The sequence below is a fragment of the Mauremys reevesii genome, linkage group 25, assembly GCF_016161935.1.
Source record: "Mauremys reevesii isolate NIE-2019 linkage group 25, ASM1616193v1, whole genome shotgun sequence".
Taxonomy (NCBI): domain Eukaryota; kingdom Metazoa; phylum Chordata; order Testudines; family Geoemydidae; genus Mauremys; species Mauremys reevesii.
The window spans coordinates 263,190-284,262 of NC_052647.1; the positions used below are offsets into that span (position 1 = coordinate 263,190).

At 59.2% G+C, this 21,073-nt stretch overlaps 1 protein-coding gene across 13 annotated transcripts in view; it reads right to left on the minus strand.

The window, feature by feature from the left end:
- PNPLA6 (patatin like phospholipase domain containing 6) overlaps positions 1 to 21,073 on the minus strand; it is a 67,561-nt gene that overhangs the window by 29,342 nt on the left and 17,146 nt on the right. For 11 of the 13 annotated variants that reach the window (XR_005591176.1, XM_039513930.1, XM_039513928.1 and 8 more), the window contains exons 4-20: positions 15,939 to 16,026; positions 15,529 to 15,611; positions 12,840 to 12,937; positions 12,244 to 12,384; positions 11,057 to 11,216; positions 10,611 to 10,691; positions 9,895 to 10,023; positions 9,721 to 9,801; positions 8,550 to 8,700; positions 8,102 to 8,185; positions 7,505 to 7,611; positions 6,842 to 7,033; positions 5,931 to 6,008; positions 3,665 to 3,870; positions 3,155 to 3,286; positions 2,372 to 2,495; positions 1,185 to 1,298 (exon numbers count right to left, since the gene is read on the minus strand). Coding sequence is in view for 12 of the 13 variants with exons in the window: in XM_039513930.1 (XP_039369864.1) it covers positions 1,185 to 1,298; positions 2,372 to 2,495; positions 3,155 to 3,286; positions 3,665 to 3,870; positions 5,931 to 6,008; positions 6,842 to 7,033; positions 7,505 to 7,611; positions 8,102 to 8,185; positions 8,550 to 8,700; positions 9,721 to 9,801; positions 9,895 to 10,023; positions 10,611 to 10,691; positions 11,057 to 11,216; positions 12,244 to 12,384; positions 12,840 to 12,937; positions 15,529 to 15,611; positions 15,939 to 16,026 (2,049 nt within the window). In the remaining variant the exon portion in view is untranslated. The remainder of the gene's footprint in view (positions 1 to 1,184; positions 1,299 to 2,371; positions 2,496 to 3,154; positions 3,287 to 3,664; positions 3,871 to 5,930; positions 6,009 to 6,841; positions 7,034 to 7,504; positions 7,612 to 8,101; positions 8,186 to 8,549; positions 8,701 to 9,720; positions 9,802 to 9,894; positions 10,024 to 10,610; positions 10,692 to 11,056; positions 11,217 to 12,243; positions 12,385 to 12,839; positions 12,938 to 15,528; positions 15,612 to 15,938; positions 16,027 to 21,073) is intronic. The other 2 variants (XM_039513926.1, XM_039513931.1) reach the window with 2 other exon arrangements.

Sequence of the window (21,073 nt, forward strand, 5' to 3'; positions counted from 1 at the left end):
AGGGCAAGGAAGGAATTTGTGCCTTGGGGAAGTTTTAAACCTAAACTGGTAGAAATAAGCTTAGGGTTTTTTTTCATGGGGTCTCCACATCTGTACCCCAGAGTTCAGAGTGGGGAGGGAATCCTGACACATGCCTATTCCTCCAGGTTTCTGTTATCCCTACAGTTTCTGGTTTCACTTCCTGCATCAGTAGCTCTAGTTCCTCCATTTTATTACCCAGCCTCCTTGCATTGGTGCACAGGCATCTTAATTGCTGCTGCTGCTTGGCTTCACCCTCATTCCTCACCCAGTTGGATATAGTCATTCTGCTTCCAGTATCGCCTTCCTGACTGGTATCAGCACTGTCCTTCCTCTTAATGTCCATTTGCCTACCCACTGCTGGTCCCTTCTCCATTGCTGTGTCTTCTCTTTCTTGATTTTCCTCCAGGTCAATATTAGAATCAGGCATGGAGATTACATGAGCATCTCCTAACCATCTCCTGCAAGTTCCTAGTTTAAAACTCTTTTAATCAGTTGCACCAACTCCATCCCAAAAGGCTATTTCTGTCCCTGCTCAGGTTTTGGTCCCATGAGAACAGTCCTCTGTTTGTGAATGCCTCCCAGCAGTCAAACATCCCAAAGCCCTCCTTATAGCACCACTGCCTGAGTCATCTATTGATCATCTTAATCTTGTCTTGCCTTCACTCTCCTCCTCTAGGGAAGGCAGAATCCCACTGAAGATCCCCAGAGCCTCCATTTCCTTAAGCATCTTCCCCAGCCTGGCACAGTCTCCCTTGATGGGAGAATCTAGTGTCATTTGTTCCCACATGAGGGACAATCAGTGGATTCTTTCCTGCTCCCCATTAGGATCATTTTCAACCTCAGGTCCACATCCCGAATCCTAGCTCCTGGCAGACAGGACACCCCTCTGTGCTCCAGATCAGCTCTGGTGACAGGACTGTCTGTTCTTCTTAGCAGGGGAGTCCCCAGTCATGTAGACCTGCCTCCTCCTGGTGGTGGTGTGGTTCTCAGGCCTAGCTCTTGAACAGTTTTCTCCCCAAGAGGACAGAGCTCTTGCTTCACCACAACTTGCCCCCACCCCAGCCTGCCCTTGCTTCAAGAGCATCACCCACAGCATGGCCAGCTGAGGCACTGGGACGGGCTGTTTCCTGCAGGGAGGGATGGCACCCACCCTGCCCTGGTACCTGGGGGTATCTGCGCTTAATGTTGTTCAGGGTGCCCTCGGGCAGTTTGGCCAGCTCTGTGTCTCTCACGGCATGGACGGTGGTGGCTCGGGGCTGTCGGGTCAGGGCTTCCACCTAGATAAGAGCACACAGGCCACATTAGAGACTGGGGAGGGGAGTCCTTTGCCCTCCCAGCCCAAGGCTGCCTGGCATCACAGGGAGAGGTACCTGGAGAGGTACAGAACCCAGGCGTCCTGGCTCTCTGTTCTAACCCACTAGCACAGGGGTGGCCAAACTGTGGCTCTGGAGCCACATGCGACTCTTCAGAAGTTAATATGCGGCTCCTTGTATAGGCACCAACTCTGGGGCTGGAGCTACATTCCAATGTGCCAGGGGGTGCTCACTGCTCAACCCCTGGCTCTGCCACAGGCCCTGCCCCCACTCCACCCCTTCCCACCCCCTCTCCTGAGCCTGCCATGCCCTTGCTCCTCCCTCCCCGCCCCCCTCCGAGCCTCCTGCATGCCATGAAACAGCTAATTGGGAGGTGGGGGGAGGGAGGAGAGGCACTGATGGGTGGGGCTGCTGATGGGCGGGAGGCACTGGGAGCGGGGGTGGGGGACTGATGCAGGGCTGCTGACATATTCCTGTGGCTCTTTGGCAATGCACATTGGTAAATTCTGGCTCCTTCTCAGACTCAGTTTGGCCACCCCTGCACTAGCCCTTCCCGAGCTGGGAAGAGAACTCAGGAGTCTTGATGCCCAGCCCCACCCTCCTCAGTCCAACCAGGAGACTCCTCTGCCAGTCTCCAATACTAGGCCAAGCCATGTCCCAGGAGCAGCCAGCAGTGTGAGAGCATAAGGGACAGTTGCTGGCTGGAGGTGGAGTGCCACTTACTAGCAGCAGAGGGTGATGATCTGCCCAGCACCCAAACCAGGAGGGTCTGGAAGCAGGGAATGGACACTGTACCCCCTGGCTGCACCCTTGGAGCAGCCTGGCCTGAGCACCCGCGACTTTCAGCTGCTCATCACCACAACAAGCCTAAGAGGGCCCCACCTATCGACCCCACCCTGCTAGTGGGGCCCACCTACCACCCCAGCGCTGTCTGCAGAGCTTGGCCCCATCCCCTTGGTGGGAGAGCACAGAGCAGTGATAGGGTCTGGTCAGGTAGGGACACCCCCACCCAAGCAGTGCCCTGGGAGGAAGCTCACCACTCCAATGAGGTCACCACGACCGTACTCCCCAACCAGCTCCTTCTTGCCATTGCCTTTCTGGATGACAGAGCGCAGGCGCCCATTCAGCACAATGTAGGTGCAGTCCGACTTGTCGCCCTGCCTGGAGAGCACATGCAGCGAGCGGTGAGTCAGCCAGCTAAGCCGATGTCTGCCCCAGGGAGAGCACCCCCTACCATCTGGGCTAGGAGAGTGGTGAGTCGGCCAGCTGAGCCAGTGTCTGCCCCAGGGAGAGCGCCCCCTACCATCTGGGCTAGGAGAGTGGTGAGTCGGCCAGCTGAGCCAGTGTCTGCCCCAGGGAGAGCGCCCTCTAGCACCTGGGCTGGGAGAGAACATGCAATGAGCGGCGAGTCTGACAGCCCCAGCTGGCACCTGCCCTGGGCTGGGACGCCTCCATCCCCAGAGCACCTGGGCTGCTCTCAATCCAACCAGGAAGGGGTTGAAGTCAGGTCAGTCCAGGTGAAAACCTGAGTCCCATGGAGGGGTCAGAGGCACCTGGGCAGTTCTCACCTGGCCCCTCTGGAAACAGCATGGCTGCTGACCTGGACAACACCCGCCCAGAGCTCTGGGATGCCTGAGTCATTTATGCTGCAGGAAGGGCATGGACAAGGCTGAGAGTAACAGGGGTGCCCATTACCCTGGCACGGAAGGGGTTAAACACAACAGGGAGAGTTGGTCCCAGCTGTACCCTGGGCTAGGCGGAGAAGCTGGGGTTCCCCAGCCAGGGTCTCCCAGCAGCCCCACAGCACAGGCCTCACTCACCTGTACAAGGCCCGTCCAGCCTCCACTGCCATCCAGTCGATAGCAAAGTCCATCTGGCGCACAAATGGAGACATGCGTGCGGCCACAGTATGGGCGACACTCAGCACCACACTGGGCTGTTCCCGCATGATCCTGGGGAGAGAGCAGGCAGCCGTCAGCGCCCTGTTGCTGCCAGTGTGCTGCTGACTGCAGCCGCCCCATCCCTGAGTCACCCCACCTCCTCTGGAACAGAGCCAGCCAAGAAAACATGGCACCAGGACAGATCACAGCCCAGGGCAGGAGAATTCAGGCCCATGCAACAAGTGCACGATTGGAGGACTGGGGTATGGGGCCTTTCCCCTCTAGGGAGTGGCAGCTCCCATCCAGCCCCAGGGCAGGGGATTGGAATGGGATACAGTGCCTTTCCCCCCTAGAGGGCACTGGCCCAGGGCAGGGCCACCAGTCGAGATGGAAGTGGGGTGGGAGGTGGGCAGAGCCTGCCCACAGGATAAGAGGAAGGGGGACACCAACTCGTAGAAGTCCGACTTGGAGATCTTGAGGAAGGTGCAGTCACGGTTGGCCTTGATGGTGAAGATGAGGGGCTCCCCGGTCAGCACAGCCAGCTGGCCCACCATCTCGCCGGGCTGTGTCAGGAAGAGGCACACATCCTCCGCCTTGTCGATCATGCGCTGGTAGACGTGCAGGCAGCCCCACAGCACAAAGTGAAGGCTGACGTCCTGTTGGAGGGGGAGTGGGGCAGAGGATAGAGAGGAACGTCAGCCCCAGCACCAGGGTGAGGGGCAGGCCTGCCCCCAAGATGCGCACCCACAGACAGGCTGCCAGGAGACCTGGGGGACAGCCTACAGCTCCGGCTGAACCTGAACTCTCTGGAGCACCCCACTAACCTCAGCAGAGCCACAGCCCAGCATGAATACCCCCCAGCTCCATGGCAACCAACGCCTCCCCATATTCCCTAGTCCTGACTCCCAGCACCCTGGATATGCACCTGGCTCGGTGCGGGGTGGGGGCCTGCCGTCCCACCTGCCCAACAGCCATGCAGCCCTGGGGCGGGGAGGGGCGCACACGGAAGAAGTCTCATCTGGCCCCTGGCGAGGGCGCTGCAATGGGCTAACAAGGCGCAGAGGGAAGGGGTGGGGTGCTTGGGGCAGGGCACTTGGGGGCAGCAGCCCTTGGATCTATTTGTTAGGAGCTGCGAAGAGGGCTTCAAAGCCGGCTGGAGAGAAGCGGCGCTTTGAAGGGAAAAGCCCTGCTTCTCTCCGGCCACTGGCTGCGCGGCTGCCCCTGCTCCTCCTGAGTCCTCCAGCCACACTGCACAGAGCCACCTGCACACTCCCTGCACCAAACAGGAGCTCTCTCAGGTAAGTGCTCTGCACCTCCTGCCTGCCCCAGCCCTAAGCCTCCTCCCACGCCCCCACCCCGAGCGCCTTCCCGCACCCTAACTCCCTCCCAGACCCCGCACCCCACCCCGAGCGCCCTCCCGCACCCCTAACTCCCTCCCAGACCCCGCACCCCACCCCGAGCGCCCTCCCGCACCCCTAACTCCCTCCCAGACCCCGCACCCCACCCCGAGCGCCCTCCCGCACCCCTAACTCCCTCCCAGACCCCGCACCCCACACCGAGCGCCTCCCCACCCTAACTCCCTCCCAGACCCGCACCCCACCTTGACTCCCGCACCCCAACTCCCTCCCAGACCCCGCACCCCACCATGACTCCCGCAACCCAACTACCGCCCAGACCCCGCACCCCCCCCCGAGCGCCCTCCCGTACCCCTAACTCCCTCCCCGACCCCGCACCCCACCTTGACTCCCCAACTCCCTCCCAGACCCCGCACCCCACCGACTCCCGCACCCCAACTCCCTCCCAGACCCCGCACCCCACCGACTCCCGCACCCGAGCACACCCCTAACTCCCTCCCAGACCCCACACCCCATGCCGAGCACCCGAGCACACCCCTAACTCCCTCCCAGACCCCGCACCCCCACCCCAGCGCCCTCCCGCACCCCTAACTCCCTCCCAGACCCTGCACCCCCAGCCTGAGCCCCAGGAGTAAGCCAGGGGTGCCTCCCCACCACAGTACAGTACTGTACAGTACAGTACATAAAGCCTTTTGTCTGCCCCCAAAACATTTCCTTGGAACCTAACCCCCCACATTTACATTAAATCTGATGGGAAAATTGGATTAGTTTAACACTGTTTTACTTAAAGTTGCATTTTTCAGGAACATAACTACAGTGTTAAGTGAGGAGTTACTGCACAATTGACTGGGGGTAAGTGACTAGTCTGTTGGGTCAGGGAGTAACCTGAACACTGCTGTGGTTCTTGGTGTAAGGGCCCATCTGTCACAAAGGCCGGCTTGCCTGGGTGGCAAGCTAGACCCAGGTGCCCCAGGGCACTGTCTGACTCCATGGTAAGGCTGTTACGGTGCTTTAGGAGTTCATGTGTGTTACGTGGTGAAATCTTTACAGAGCACGTCACCAGTTTGGGGTTTGTGCCCTGGTTTGTACAGTCTGCCCTGAGGTTGGCACACACCTTCGTGAGCCACTCCAGGCAGCTTGGCAGCCCCACTGCCCTGCTCCTCACGCAACCATCAGCACCGGTGCAGAGTGAGTGAGGTGCCCCCACCCCAGCAGGCAGCACGTCCTGCCCACTCCACACTGGGGCTGCCGCAGGCCAGTGGGGACCAGGCCCCAGAGAGACAGTGGCAGCACCAGCTCAGAGCACCTGCTACCAGTGTCGCCCCATGACTGCTGGGCACTGGCACCCCCCTGGCACCTACCTGGTCCCCCTGGCGGGCGATGACTGTCCCGGCCTTGGCGTGGTGCAGCAGCACCCGGTTGTTGAGAAGGGAGGGGTCCTGTGGGGAGAGCAGCAGTGAGGGACCAGGCAGAGCACCCAGCAATGGGGGCGGAGTAGCTTGCAGGCAGGGCCCTAGCAGTGCTGAGCCCTGCTGCACCAACTGGGACTGCACAGAGCTGGTCTCCATGCTGGGGCCTCCCCTCCAGCCCTTCCTGCCCCTGTGCTGGCCTGGCGGATTGGCCAGACCCTCCCAGCACAGACAGGGCAGCTCAGCCCTCCTCACCTGGGAGCCCAGTGTCCATCCCACCCTGAGCCACCCCCTCCCCCAAGGGCCGAGAATCCAGGAGCCAGACACCCCAGCCCAGCTCTTCCGCGGAGCCTGTGCACTGGAACCGCCCAGGGCCAAGCTGGGAGGCAGCGGCTGTGCAGCCCAGAGCAGGACTGGCCACAGCCTGGCTGACCTGTGGCTCTGGAGGAGGGAGAACGTACGGCATGAGGAGTCCCTCAGGCATGGCCTCCAGAGCCAGAATAACCCCAGACTCCCTAAGGGCAGCTGGAGCTCGCAGGCACAGCCCAGGGACAGACACCCCAGCCCAGCTCTTCTGCACCGGAGCTCACCCGGCCCTTCCCCCCCCATCCCCCAGGCAAAGCCCGGGGACTCACCCGACCCCTCCTACCCCCCCATCCCCCACGCACAGCCCGGGGACTCACCCGGCCCTTCCCCGCCCAACCCCCCAGGCATAGCCCGGGGAATCACCCTGCCCAGGGGAACCACCCAGCCCTGTCCCCTCATCTCCCAGGCAGACCCCAGGGAACCGCCCTGCCCTGACCACATCCTGGGAGTCCACCCTGCCCTGCCCCCCATGGCTGTGCCCCTCACTGCCCCTTCACCTCGATCTTCATGAGCTTCACCAGCTCCCGCTTGGCAGCCTCAAAGATGGCGCTGGTCTGGCGGCCCTGGTAAGGCCCAAAGGGGCAGGCGCCACCTGCCGAGTCGTCCTCGCAGTAGTTGTAGTGATAAGTACCGGGGGGCTGCTCCTCCACCATCACTGACCTGCGCTCCTTGGGCTCCTGGGAGACAGACTGCAGAGACGGGAGTGGACACTGCCACAGCCTCTGGCTCTGCCCCCGGCCACTGCCCAGACCCCAGAGGGCACCTCCCCATCCCTTGCAGTGACTCAGTTCTGCCTGGGCTTTTGCCACCTGCCAACCCTGCTTCAGCCCCCATCCCGCCCCTCCTACTCTGTGCCCAGCTGCCAAACCCCCATGCTTCTATGCGGGCACACCCAGGCTGTTTCTGGTAGCCACAGAATTGCCAACCTGCTGCCTGACGGCCAGCTCTGCGCTGTCCCGGACAAGGGAGTGTGACAGAGCACAGGCCGGCCCCACCCCCCAGCGGGCAGTGCGCCTTCACACCCCTTTCTGAGGAGCCTCTGCCCCACACTAGACCCCACTGGGCACCTTGTGCCTTGGGAGAGAGCAGCCCCAGCTCTGCAGCTGGTTGGAGGGCATCCAGCGCTGGCCCAGTCAGAGAGGTGTGGGGGGGGGACCTACCCGGGAGAAGGAGGCCATGGTGCCGGTGCTCTCCTCCTGCAGCGACACAGAGATCCTGCCACGCTCATAGGCCATGTCGAAATCTGAGCGGGGACCCTTCTGGAGGCCTGAGCAGGAGAGAAGCCGGGGGCAGCGCTCACTGCAGAGCCAGGCTGCCGCCCCCTCCCCACCGGGTGCCCAACACAGCCAGCAATGCAGAGGTCTCTGTCCAGGCCAGGCTGCTCAGCGCCTTTGTCAACAAGGGCCCAGCTTAGCCCAGCACTTCCCCCTCGACCTTTCTTCACTACCATTCCCTAGGATGCCCACGTCCTGGAGGCACGTCTCATACCCTCCGCCTGCCCCTGGTCCCTTGGCACCTGTGGCCTCTGGGCTCTCCCCAGTTGGTTCCAAACCCCGAGTGCCCCAAGCCTGCTTCCTGCAGTCTAACTCCTCCCAGCTCAATTGGGGCAGCAACCACCATCCCTATTGGCCAGGCAGCAACCCCACCCTGCAGCAGGGCAGGGCGTGCGCCAGGAGTTTCCCCACCATTGCCTGCTGCCCCAGGATCCCATGGGTCCCATCCCACACCTGGCCCCATCCTGGGGGAGTTCCACTCACCTGAGATATCAACTGGCATGGAGATGCAGCGGCTCAGCAGTGGCACTGAAGAGGGCTCCAGGGACCCCAGCTTGAGCTGATCAGCTGTGAGGGTGACACACATCCTGTTACACTGGCACAGCGAGCACAAGGAGTCCAGAGCCTCTGCTGGCCTGGGTCAGACCCTGCAGCCAGGCCCCTCCAGGGGCAGGACTGGTGCCAAGAGCCACTCCATAGCCGTAGCATATGGACGGTGTGGACCAGTTCCATGCAAGGGGAGTGCCAGGGACAGGCAGCACAGTGTGCCCCCTACCAAGCCTCCACCCCGCTCCCTGCAGCACAGCACCCCGTACTGAGCCCTTCGGCACCCATGACTTTTTCCACTCCTGTCCAGTCCATGCCCAGCTCAGTTGCTTGGAGCGGGAGCACAGCTGCTGCGTTCCCCTTCCTGAGCCAGAGCAATCCTTACCCAGGTCCTTGGCGCTGGCATCTGGCTGCCTCCCAGAGCTCTCCTTATGGTCGTCAATGGAGGAGATGCTGATGACACGCTTGCTGTGTCTGACAGGGCTGGTGCGCGAGGCATGGCTGGGCTGGGGGAAGAGCCTCAGCGGCTGCATCTCCTGCCACAGACACAGCTGGCATCAGCACCAGGCAAGGCTAGGCAGTGCCAGCCTGGGGACCAGCCACACCCACCACTCAAGACCAGTAGGGGCCATTCAGAGCATCTTGTCGGACCTCCCCCATCATGCAGGGGGCAACACCTCCCTCAGCGAGTCCTGCCCCCACCCCAGAGTAGAGCTGAGGGAGAGTGGGCAGGACAGGGATGGGGACGGGCACAGGGACGGCTTGGCTCCCCTCACTTGGCTAATGGCCCAGGAGGGAACATGCTCCATGCCAGCAGCCACATGGCTTGTGTGGGGGAGATCCGTGTCCACCGAGCCACATAATGTGGGAGGGGCCAGATGTGCCACTGTAGACAAGGAGAGCGCAGAGCCCAGGGCACTAAGTGCTGCCGCCACACAACGGCCCCGCAAAGCTGGCTCTCGGGCTGCTGACTCCCTGGCAGCTGGGGCGCAGGGGGTCACAGCGACGGCCCAGTGACCCATCTGAACGCTGGGCTGGTTCCTCTGGCATCAGAAGACGGACCCGGCTGTTCCCAGAGGCCTTGGCTCCACCCTGAGCCAGGTGCTCCACCCAGCAAGGCAGGGAACGCTGCTCCAGCAGCCAAGTCTGAGGGCAGAGCAGGGCTGTGCCGGGGGAGGGGCTGCTTGGGCGCAGGATTCTCCACCTCTCCAGAGCCACCAGGCCGGGTGTTAAGGCCTCTCGCTGTGACTTGCTGCCCGCAGGGGGCACTCTGCCAAGCCCTGCTCCATCCCTGCTGCACCGGGATCCCCCCGTTGCAGACACAGGGACTTTGCTCGGGGGGGGGGGGGGGGGGTTCTAGCTCTTTCTGTCCCCTCCCCAGCCAGGTGCCGGCCTCCAGCCCTGCTAGTGGGACAAGGGTTTGGACGCTGGCCCAAGTTTGGCCCAAACTGCCATGGGCAGGAGGAACCGGGGATGGGAAGGACGAAGGTTCTGGTGCAGGGAGTAGGACCCACCACTCCCATGGGAGGAGCTCCAGGGCCGGGCCCATCACTCACGTGGCTGAAGAGTTCATTGGTCAGCCCCAGGTAGTTGTGCAGGGCCAGGAAGGTGACCCGCTGCAGACGCACCATGATGATCTGGAAGGGAAGGGGAGAGTCTGAGCATGGGGGGCATGATGTGGGGGAGGGGAGGGCATCAGCATGTGGGACGGGGGTTGAGGCCGCACTCACCTGCACCACCCGCACCAGGCTCTCGGGGTACTTCTCAAAGACGGCAGAGAAGGCCTCGACTGGCAGCCGCAGCACTGTGGAATCCTCACCTGCCCGTGCAGACACGGTCCGGTATGGCCGCTGGTGCCCCTGTGTGAGAACCAGGTGCCCATGGATCCCTGCACCAAGGCTGGGGTGCCCCCGCCTCCTCCTTTGGGTAGAGCAGCCTACCAGTGGGGGGCACTGCCAAGGACAGCCAGGGATCTGGGGGACTACCCCACGGCTTCAGGTCAAAAGGTCCAGAGAGCAGCCTACAGCCACGTTCATCTGAGCCCAGCAGCCAGCCAAGGCCGAGACCCAGGGCCAGTGGAGGAAAGGTTAATCTCCTCTAGACTTTGTGTGGGGGAAGGTGGTAAGCACAGGGGAGGGTGATGGTGGCGTATCACCACCTGGGACCCAGGCTGCTGCCAGGGACGGGAGGTCAGGTGGGCTTAGCACACACATCCCACAGGGCCTACCCAGATTTAGCTTTTTGTTAGGGACCCAGGGTTAGGAGAGCAGGGGGTTGTGGATTGAGATTGAGGGGCATGAGCAGAACTGGGGGGAGCCCATGGCTGCCAATCACTCAATGAGCTGGACTATTCACTCCAGCACCAGAGGGGCGGGGGAGTGGGATGGGTGGGACGGGGCCAGCTGGTACCGTGGAGGGACAGGAGGTGGAGGGACAGGGCTGGTACCGTGATGACGTCAAGAATGCTGAGCAGGCTGTGCACGCTGTCCCCAGGGAACACCTCCTTCACCAGGGTCTCCTTCCCGTCCTGCAACACAGCAACACCCTCCTTAGGGGGCCCCCCCAATCACCCACCCTCGCCGTCCCTGCCACCAGAACTCGCTTGGCACCAGGCTCTGTGGAGGCCTGCTCGATGAGCCCCTCCCTGGAAGGGAGGCAGCCCCAGGGCAGGGCTGCTTGGCAGCTGGCCTCAGCCATTGTGTCCCATATGCCCCTCTGCCCCAAGGTGTCCCCAGGTGCAGGGGACCACCCAGCCAAGGGGTGCAGAACACTGGGGCCACAACCAGCCTCCCCAGGTGGCTTGGGGCAGGAGGGGTCGCTGGTGGCTGCTGGGCAGACTGGTGCCTCCAGCAGATGGACATGGCAAAGTGGGATGGGACAGGCCCCCCTCACCTGCTGGGTCAGGAAGAGCTCCAGCTTGCCATCCTGCACCACGTAGATGCTGGTGTCGGGCTGGCCAGGCCGGAAGACGTACTCGCCCTGTTGGAACTGCTGGAAGATCATGTGCTTACAGAGCTCCAGGAACAGCGGCTTCTCAAAATGGCCCAGCACCCTGCAAGGAAGGCGGGTCACAGTGAGCAGCAGGGGAGCAAAGCCTTCAGCAACTCATGGCAGGGACTTGGGGCTCGTGTCATGAGGGACCCTTGGGGCCCTGCCCAAGCATCACATGGGCCAGAGCACCTGCCCAGAGCCCAGCAGGCTAGGCGGGCTCTGTCCGTCATCCCCCCAACCCCCATCTCAATGCATGGGGGAGTGGGAGCTGCCCCAGAGGCACTACCCTGCTCCAGGATCCCAGTGCCCACAAGCTGTCACCCCTAGGAACAGAGATCTCTCCCTGACCCCAAACACAGCCACTTCTGGGGAAGAGTCTGCCTGACGCACTAGCCCCACAGCAACACTGCTGGGACTCAGCCAGGACTAACGTTGTGCTGGGTCCCAACACGAGCCCACAAGGACCAGCACCCAGCATTTGCTCTCACCAGACAGAGGCTACCTCCAGCTCCCCTGCCCTGGGGAGCACTAGCTCTGTATCAGCCAAGAGGGAAGAGTGCTCCCTACTGGAGAACCAGGGCCACCATTCCTGCTGCACCAGAGCATTCTTGGTAGCTCTCCCACCTACGGTCCGACTGGGCTGGAGCCTGCACAGCTTAGACCAGTGGTTCTCAACCTGTGGTCTGCAGACCCCTGGGGTCCGCAGACTATGCCTAAGGGGTCCACAAAGGACAGGTTAAAAACAGACTGAACAGAATTCAGCTGTATATACAGACAGATTTCCCAAGGAGTCCGCACCTCCGTTCAAAATTCCCAGAGGGATCTGCAAATGAAGAAAGGTTGAGACCCACTGGACTAGATGATCTGACAGGCTCACACTGTGTCCAGGCCACTGTTCAGGTTTCCCCAGGACCATGCTGGGAAATCAGTCGGACAGAGTGCTCCATTACACACAGCCAGCTGGCCAGGTCATGGGCTCAGGATCATCCCAGCTCTCCTGGATTTCGTACCTCAGAGGTGCCCGCCCTAGCTCAAGCTTGCTTGCAGGGAGGCCTGGGCTCTGGGCCCCGGTGCATGGGGGCACTCACCGGACGTTCTTCAGCATGTACAGCACCTCGGATGGCAAGTGGGAGTTAGCCACGTCAAACTCAGTCAGATCCGCTTCCAGCACTGAGGGCGGCGGCTCCTTCAGCTGCAGGATGGGCAGCTCCTTCTTGATGCGCAGGATCCTGGGCACAGGGACAGACAGGGGAGGGGATAGACAAGGCCAACCAGAGAGTTGCCTGCAGGGGCAGATTCCCCCCCACACACCCAGGGCAGGAAAGAATCTGCATCATGCATCAAGGAGACAAGACTTGTTCCTGAGCCATGGCCCTCACTCATGCCAGGGGCCTGAGGCCCAAGGGCCTCGCACAGGGAGCTGAGCAGCACCATGTCGCAGGCTGGTCTGGTGCCAGTCAACTGCTCTTGGGGTGGGTTCTCCAGGCTGATGTCCAGGCTGGGGTGCAGCTGCTTTGCAGAGCAAGGAGAGGTCAGTCAGTGCTAATGGCTTGGGGGGGGGGGGGAGGTGTACTACCCACTCCCACAGCAGGGCTGGGAACATGGGTGCCTCCACTACCCCTCATGGCAGGGCTGGGCCAGCCCCAGTTGTCTCACACCACGGAGGGTGAGCGAACCCACTTACTTTTTGGCAATGTTCAACATCTTGAGTTTCTTCTTCATGCGGGGCCGGGAGGTGCTGGAGATGGTTGTATCCACAAGGGAGGAGGTGGATTGGGACACCTGCAGAGACAGCCCAGGTAAGCCACCAGCCACTCCCGCAGACAGCACCCGCTGGAGCCAGCCAACTGGGTGACAAGATTTGGTGCTCAGCCAGCCATGTGCTGCCAGCGAGCCAGGCAGGAGACAAAGCAGGGAGCCCTGCCAGGACACCACGGCCCCTGGCATCATGTGCCTGGCTCTGTGCCCACAATGGGGAGTCCTCATGGAACTGGCCTTCTTCTGCAGGTCACCCCACCTCCAGGGCCAGCCCTCCCAGCTCCTGGTGCCTGGTTCCTTGCCCCCCTGAATCCTCACAGGCAGTCAGATGATAGGCCTGGGCCAGAGGCCTTTGGAAAACCCAGCTCCCTGCTGCCTTGCCCCGACCTGCTCAGCAAGCACCACAGTGGGGACCTGCTGGACAGGATTCCCAGTGCAGGTGACAGGGTCCTGCTCACATCTCTGGGATTAGTGACCCCACAGGACCCTCCCAGGCCCAGGCTCTGGCAGAGCTATCTGCTGCTGTGCCCCAGTTCCTGGCAACATGACCCAGCTGGGCTGCAGCATGTCCCCGACAAGAGCCCATCTCCTGCCACTGCTCCCAGCGGGAGTTCACTCCCCGCCCCTAGCTCTGCCCCAGCTCACCCTCACTGCTTCCTGCAGAGACAACCAGCACCAGGAGACCCACCTCTGCATCCCAAACTGACCCATGAACACCCCCCCCCCGCCTCTGGGCCAGCGCTGCCTCTCCTTTGCCCCCAGGCAGGGCCAAGTGAGTGGGGGGAGCAGGGAGAAGTGGGGCTGGCAGAGGCTGGGGATGTTAGTGCTTTAGAAACACGCTCCCCACCCTTGGAGCATGGGCCTGGATGGGTCCCTCTCACCAGCCAGACTGTCCCCTCAGGGCAGGTTCCTGGGGGCCTCGCATGCTGGGTTCCTGAGAGCCTGCCCCAGCAGGCTCCTGGCTGCCGGGGCAGACAGCCACACACCCTGCCCTATCTGCTAACCCCACTGCTGTTGTTTAGTGTGACAAAGCTCTGTAAGGTGTTTGTGAGCTGTCTGCATTATTCTGCACCTAGCACCCTGGAACAACTACCCCCAGGGGGAAAGAATTCATTCTCTCCCTAGGCCATGGGAGAGCTGGCCAGGGATCTGAGACAGAGTTGCTAGGACTTTCTGGGCTGGAATCAACATATCTGAGCAGCAGACCCTCAGTGCCCGGAGACAGACACCTGGTTCAGAGGCAGATGAGCACAGCGTGGTTGGGTCCGGAGAACAAAACCAGGTGGCTGGGGGGAGAGCCTATGTCTACACTGCAGTAAAAGACCTATGGCCCAACCCAAGCTGACCCAGGTCAGCTGACTCAAGCTGCAGGGCTAAAAATTGCAGTGCAGACGTTTCGGGCTGGAGTCTGTGCTCTGGGGCCCTCCCCTCTCGTGGGGTTTCAGAGCCCAGGCTCCAGCCTGGGCCCAAATGCCTAAACTGTGATTTTTAGCCCTGTGAGCCCAAGTCAATTGGCCCAGGCCCAGCCTCGCAGCTGTGGGTTTTTCATTGCAGTGCAGACTTGTCCCCAGAGACACAGGGCTGACCTGCGGCAGACAAAGGAACAGCTTGGCTTGAGGGAGGCCGGGCGCTGGTCAGCCTGAACCCAGTCTTCACTTTTTCTTCTCTGTGCCAAGCTAGGATCTCTCGGAGCCTGTGTGCCAGCTGAGTAATAAACTGTCCCCTTGGCTTGAACAGGCTACTTGGTGTCACTGATGCTCTTCACTGAGCATGGTGCCCCAAAGGGCACAGCACAGGCCTCCCCCAAGAGTCTGGCTCAGCCAGATTTGCTGCAGAGAGACAGGCAGGGCTTGTGCCCAAAGACCAAGTTTTGCGCCTATCCTGTGACCCTTGGGACCCATCCCACTGAAGGGGTCACTCTCCCTCCTGTAGCCAGTCCCTTGGCATAGGCCAGACTCTGTGTCTCTGTGACAGGGATGCCAGAGACCAGGCCCACCTGCAATGATTCACCTGCCAGAGCTCTTACTCCTCAGCTGCAGCGTGAGGAGAGGAGCATAGGTTGGGGGCGGTGCCATGGGAGCCACCACCCTGTCCAACACCAGTTTCTAACTGTGATATTGAACTACCCCCAGAGACGGGCCACAGCTGGCCACAGCCAGTAGCGTAGCTGGTGGGATTCAGCGGAAGCAGCTGCTTTCCCTCAGGCCGGCCGGCGCTGCCCACCACACAGCTGGAGGAGCCACGGGTTGGCAGGCCGGCGTGGAAGCCACGCCTGCCGGCCGGGAAGCTGCACCTGCCAGCCGGTGCAGGCACAGCTGAGCGCTGGGACAAGAGCTGGGGACAGGCGGCAGCGCAGGAGGGGGGCGGGGGAGGTGGTGTCTGGTCTGGGGGCGTGGCCAGAGGGGGAGCCAAGGGGGGGCACCTTTTTCTGTTTTTTGCTCCCCCTACGCTGAAAACCTGGCTACGCCACTGGCCACAGCCAGGCTTCTGGGCGGGGAGGGGACAGAGATTAGAGCACTACACTGGAGCTGGCAGAGCCATCAACAATTTCACTGCCAGCACCCACTGACTCCCCAGCCTGGGCCAGCGCATCGTGCTCTGCCCCAGCCTCGCACCTTGCGCATGATCTTGCGCCCGTAGAACAGCACTTTGTCCCGCTTGCGGAATCGATACTTGGGCGTCTCCTGAGTCTGAACCTCTGAGAGAGAGAGAGAGAGAGACATGAAAGGTTACCAGTGCAGGGAACCCGGGGCCCCACCCCAGCAAGGGTTGGAGCCTGCCCCCTTCCCCACCAGTCTGACTCCCTGCTTGCACTCCCCATTGCAACCCACCTCCCAGTCCAGGGAGTGGTGCAGAGGTCTTGAGGGTACAGATGGGTTGCCAGCCCCCTGCTCTAGCTATTATGGTCTCACTGCCTATACAGGCATGCAGACACTAAGCCCAAGATGGCCTGATGGGCAGCAGCATGCCAGAGCCATGGCTGCGAAAGGGGTCAGATTTGCTCCCTGCAGGGATGGGCACTTACGCTTGTGGCGCAGCCTGCGGACCAGCACCAGGATCAAGGTGGCGATGAGCAACATGGAAACACCAACGCCAATCATGACACCCAGCACCTATGGGAAGAGGCATGTTCCAGACCAGGCTTCCAGACAGGCTGCGGGTGGGTCCAAGGCAGCACCAGCCACGCTCCGGGGAACTGAACGGGGCAGGCGAGAGTAGCCCTCACCCTGTGGAGCACTTGTGTGGAGGTGGAAATTCAGTCAATATTTTTATGAGCTGTGTGTGCCTCAGTTTCCCTGTGGGCTTTGTCCTGCCATGCAGTGAGAGGGAAAGGGAAGGCACAAAGTGTCTGACTCAATAAGCCACCTGCCTGGAGACCAGCATCATTCACATGAACTGAACCGATCCTACTGTCAGGGAGCCACAGGATCAGTGCTAGGCCCCCAGCTTTGGACCACTCTCTTGGAGGAACCCCTTCAATGTGGAGCCCCCCAGGGGAGATTGGGGGAGGGGCATGTGCAGTCATGTGCCCCCCCATTTCTACCAGGGTTCACATCAGAACCTTTAATTTGTGCCCCGGCCCGAGCAACAGAAAGGCGTCGCCTCTGCCTGGCAGAAATCCAGGAGGGCTCAGGGCAGCGGGGATGGTCTCCGAGTCTGGCTCCCAGGGTGTGTCTCCCTCAAGCAGCTTGCCCTGCGCCAGCAGTGTAGCTCTGAGGGGCTCTAAGCGCTTCACAAGCCGCAGCACCCCGCTGGGAGTGAAGTGGGGATCCCACATCAGAGAGAGGGGGAAGCCTTGGCATTTAACCTCCTGCAGCTGTGTGGGCACATGTGTGTGCAGGGGCTGCACCTGCAGCCCTCAGACCTGGGCCTAGCTGCCTTGTCCAACCTCACAGAGTCCATCCCGGAGCCAGGAATAGAGCGTTAGGGGCTGGGATCCTGCGGCCAAAGGCCAGACAGGACTGGCCAAGGCAGGTTGGGGAGGGGCAGGCAAAGAGCTGTCTCTGAGCTGGGAAGTTAGCCTGCATTGCACTGAAGAAGGCACAGTGAGTGACTGAGGCCGTGCTGCAGCCCACAAGGCCGTATGGCACACTTCCCCGCCCACGTGTCACCTCTGCAGGCCATGTAGCCTCACCGCCTCCTGAGGCTGAACTGCTGCAGCGGCATCAGCACTCCAGCTTCACCCCGTGAGCTCTGCTCAGCTAATCCAACTGAGAGATTCCTGGTAGAGTCCACTCTGCAGGGACCAATGCGCCAGAGACACTCACACAGGTGGGTTTATTAGGCAGCTGGAACCCAGCATGGGAAGTGCTCAGGTCACCATAAGTGTTAAAGCACAGGCAGATCCCGTCAGCTCAGAGCAATGCCCTGCCAGCTGTCTCTGACTCCCTTCCTTAGGCCAAGCAGTGAGAGCTCCCGGCCTCTTCCAGAAGAGCACTCTTTTCCTCCCAGCTCCCACCACCTTTGGTCTCGAGCCAGGGACTCTACTCAGATACCTGCTGAGAGGTGGTGGGGCACTGGTTGCCGGTTGTCAATTTGCTAGTGACCAGGGTTTTCCATTGATATGGGTTGGCCTCAGCCAGTCCTTTCTAATGACCACTTCAGTCCGCTCAGACAGCGAGGACACACACACACAGCCCTCCTCCTCATGTCTCTCAGTCTGCCCTGAGAGCAAATAATCCTTTTCCCCCCCCACTGGGTAGCCATGCAAAATATAGGGGAAACTGAGGCAGGCAGGACTCAAAAATATTACAAAAAATTCCCATTTCGTCACAACTGCCCCTGTGGTGGAAGATCCCAAAGAGACAACAGAGGCCCAAGGCCTGGGCTGTTCACAGTTAAGCCGAGGCAGACTTGGGCATGGGCATGCAGCCTGGCTGGAGACCAAGGGAGGGCAAAGAAACAGATGGCTGCAGGGTGCTTCTGGGAGCAGAGACTTCGAATGGGGAGAACACGAGGATGGAGCTCGAAATCAGGATGTGGCACAGCCCTGGCTCCCACCAAGACAAACTGTCCCATGCTCACCTGTCTCATGCTAACCTAAGGGTCCCCAACACCATATTCTAGGTGATGCAGCAATACGACAGGGAAAACGTCCCCAAACACGACCTCACTGTGAGCAGCAGGGGAGGCTGGAGCCCAGAGGCCCAGACTCAGAGGTGCTGAGGCTGTGTGGCTTGCCCTGCTGAGACAATGTGACCCCTGGGATCTGATGCATTACAGGGGTCACCCCCAGAATGCTCTGCAAAGGGCGCAGCACAGCACAGACTGTGTGAATCAGTAACAGCCGGTCCCAGCATATAGTGCAGCACCACAAGCCAAGCACCTGACCTGCACAGGCTGCGACTGCATTGGCCACATCACAGGGAGGGGGCTGTACTGCAGGGTGCCAGAGCTGTACAGTAGCTGGGCTGGCTGCTCCTTCAGCAATGCTGCCCCAGGCCAGGTCTTGGGAGAGTAGGGAGAGCTCATCCCAGGGATTTCCCTACACCCCCCCGAATTTCCCCAACCCCTCCCCCCTCCAGTTTTGTGAACTAGTTACATGCAGTGTTGTGAATTTAATGATTGGAAATTTGAATTGAAATTGAAACATTAATTCAAACTTTAAAAGCATATAAAGTGTATCATAAAATGTGTATCTGAAAAAGTATAATAGATTTGAAAAGTATGAACATAGACTAGCTTCCTTATACAGCTGTTGTTTTTTATGACAATGTCAGTACATTTATTTTGGTGATGTTGGCCAACCTAATAATTTCAAATTATGATTTTGTAAGCAAAGTCTAAATGAGCTCTCCCTGACAGCTAGTGATGAGCTGTGGGGGAGAAAGGCTTCAGGACCAGATTAGGCATGAATATAAATACAATCTACCTAGGTATCCAGCAAACAGAGCTGTGTTGCCCAAGTGATAGATTTTGGCTGGAGCTGTGTTACAAATCACTTGAATGCAAGGGGGGGTGGGGGGATGAGTAAAGGGCAGTGGAACTGTACTTAGCCTGTGCTGATTGAGGGTATCAAGAGAGAGGGTGGTGACAGGTGTTTTGCTTGATGGTCTGCCTGAGTCAAAATACTATTTGACCTGCCCCCTCCACTGTTTAAAGACAGAGCTGATTAGGCTCCATAGATAGTCTTTTGTTTTGTTAAGTGACCACTACAGCTGAAGTCACTGATAATCAGGTCTATGTGCTTAGACCTGCTGTGGGACAGTGTTTCCGTGGAAGAGACAGCCCAGTCTGCACTAGCAGTGAGGTTCCCCCACTGAGAGCTCAGCTGAAATCACTGAGAGCTGGGTGAAACCTCAAGACAGGGGTGGCTCCAGGCACCAGCACACCAAGGGTGTGCCTTGGGCGGCAAGCTGCGGGGAGAGGCCTGCTGGTTGCTGTGAGACAGCATGCCTGCGAGAGGTCCTTCGGTCCCACGGCTTCGGCAGCAATTCGGCAGCGGGTACGCTGATGGTGCGGGACCGGCAGACCCCCCGCAGGCATGCCGCCAAAGGCTGCCTGACTGCCGTGCTTGGGGGCAAAAACAGAGCCGTCCCTGCCTCAAGAGACCAACTTGCAGAGGTCACAGATGATGGTGCAGGGCCACTGTCAACAGAGCAATGGAGTGAATAGTGACACAATGAACAACAGTGGCCAGAGTGAATAATGAGCAGCTGGAGGAACGAGCAAGGTGACTTCTTGCCCCCCACGTGGGAGGTGAACTCACGTGAAAGCACCTCTGAACTCTGAGTCTCCACTGACCAAGGACAACACTGGTGAGTGTTAATGAGGCTGTTCCGAATGCTGGAGACACATCATACTTTCTATTTAAGCAAGAGACACCACACACCACAAACTGGAGGCCAATGCTAAGTGCATTGTCGCTTGTTCATCCTAAAGTTGAACACTGGTTCTGAACAAGACCAGCAAATGCTCACCATCTTTCTGCAAGAAACTCAACTGACTGGCTAGAAGCATATGGTGCAACAGTGAAAGACTCAACAGTTGAAAAAGTGAAGAACTCTCTCACCACATTCAAAAATTTGCATACGTGGCTGATGAATGCACCGATGCAAATGGGCATCAAGTCATTATCGTTATCTTGATGTCAGTGGTAAGCCAGTAGATGCATTTCTAGATGTTCAAGCTATAGAAGGCACATCAGCTGCATCTGTGACAACCTACATCTTAGAAGAGTTAAATGCTTGTCAATTGGACCCCAAACAGATGGCTGCTTGTGCATTTGATGGAGCTGCAAACTTCGCTGGAAGACATGGTGGAGTACAAGCTTTGCTCAGAGAAAAGTGTAACCCTAATCTCTCCTATACGCACTGCAGAGGCCATTTACGCCAACTAGCACTAGTATGAGCTGCAGACTCTTCAAAAGACATTTAAAAAGCAATAAATTTAATGTCTTCATTATATTCTTTTTTCAGCAAGAGTCCAAAAAGACTGAATATCTTGGAAAATAGAGAAGATACACTGGGAATGAAGTTCAAATTAGTCCAACCTGGGAAAACCCTCTGGCTTTCTCATGACCGATCCTTGGCTGTTGTCTTAAAATTACTCCAGCTGTTATTACTGGCTTTGGAAAGTATCTACCAAGATGGGATGGATTTAAGTAGTGAGGCTGGTGGATTACTTTTGCTACTACATTCAGAGAAGACTATTGGCATTCTCTCTCTTGTAAGTCTACTGATGAAACCACTTGGGTCATTAAACAATGCCAGCCAGGCATCTGCTACAACAGTAGCAGATCTTTGTCCAGCAATAGAAGCTACATTTGGATCAATCTGAGAAAGTACTGGAATAAACAAAGACTTCAGTCCAGAAGTTGACTAATGAAGGCATTTATATTGAATCCTTAAGTGAAGAGGACAAGAAGTGTTTGTTAAGACAACTGAAAAAGTACACAGACTTGATTCTTAAAAATCTACAACAGTGACTTCTAGATTCTACTCAATCTCTACTTAGCTTTTACAGATCCCTGTCCTATAAAACACCAAACAGTTGAGTGGAATGAGGCACTACCAGCAAGGGGGCTGCCATGTGGTGATGGAGCAGGAAGCAGGACGGATTTGACCTGGGAATGTTGCAGTGGAGTTACATTGGGGATGGGGGACTTCCCTTGAAGGAAGCTACCTGAGCTGTAACCTGATCCAGGAGGGGAGTTGGGAG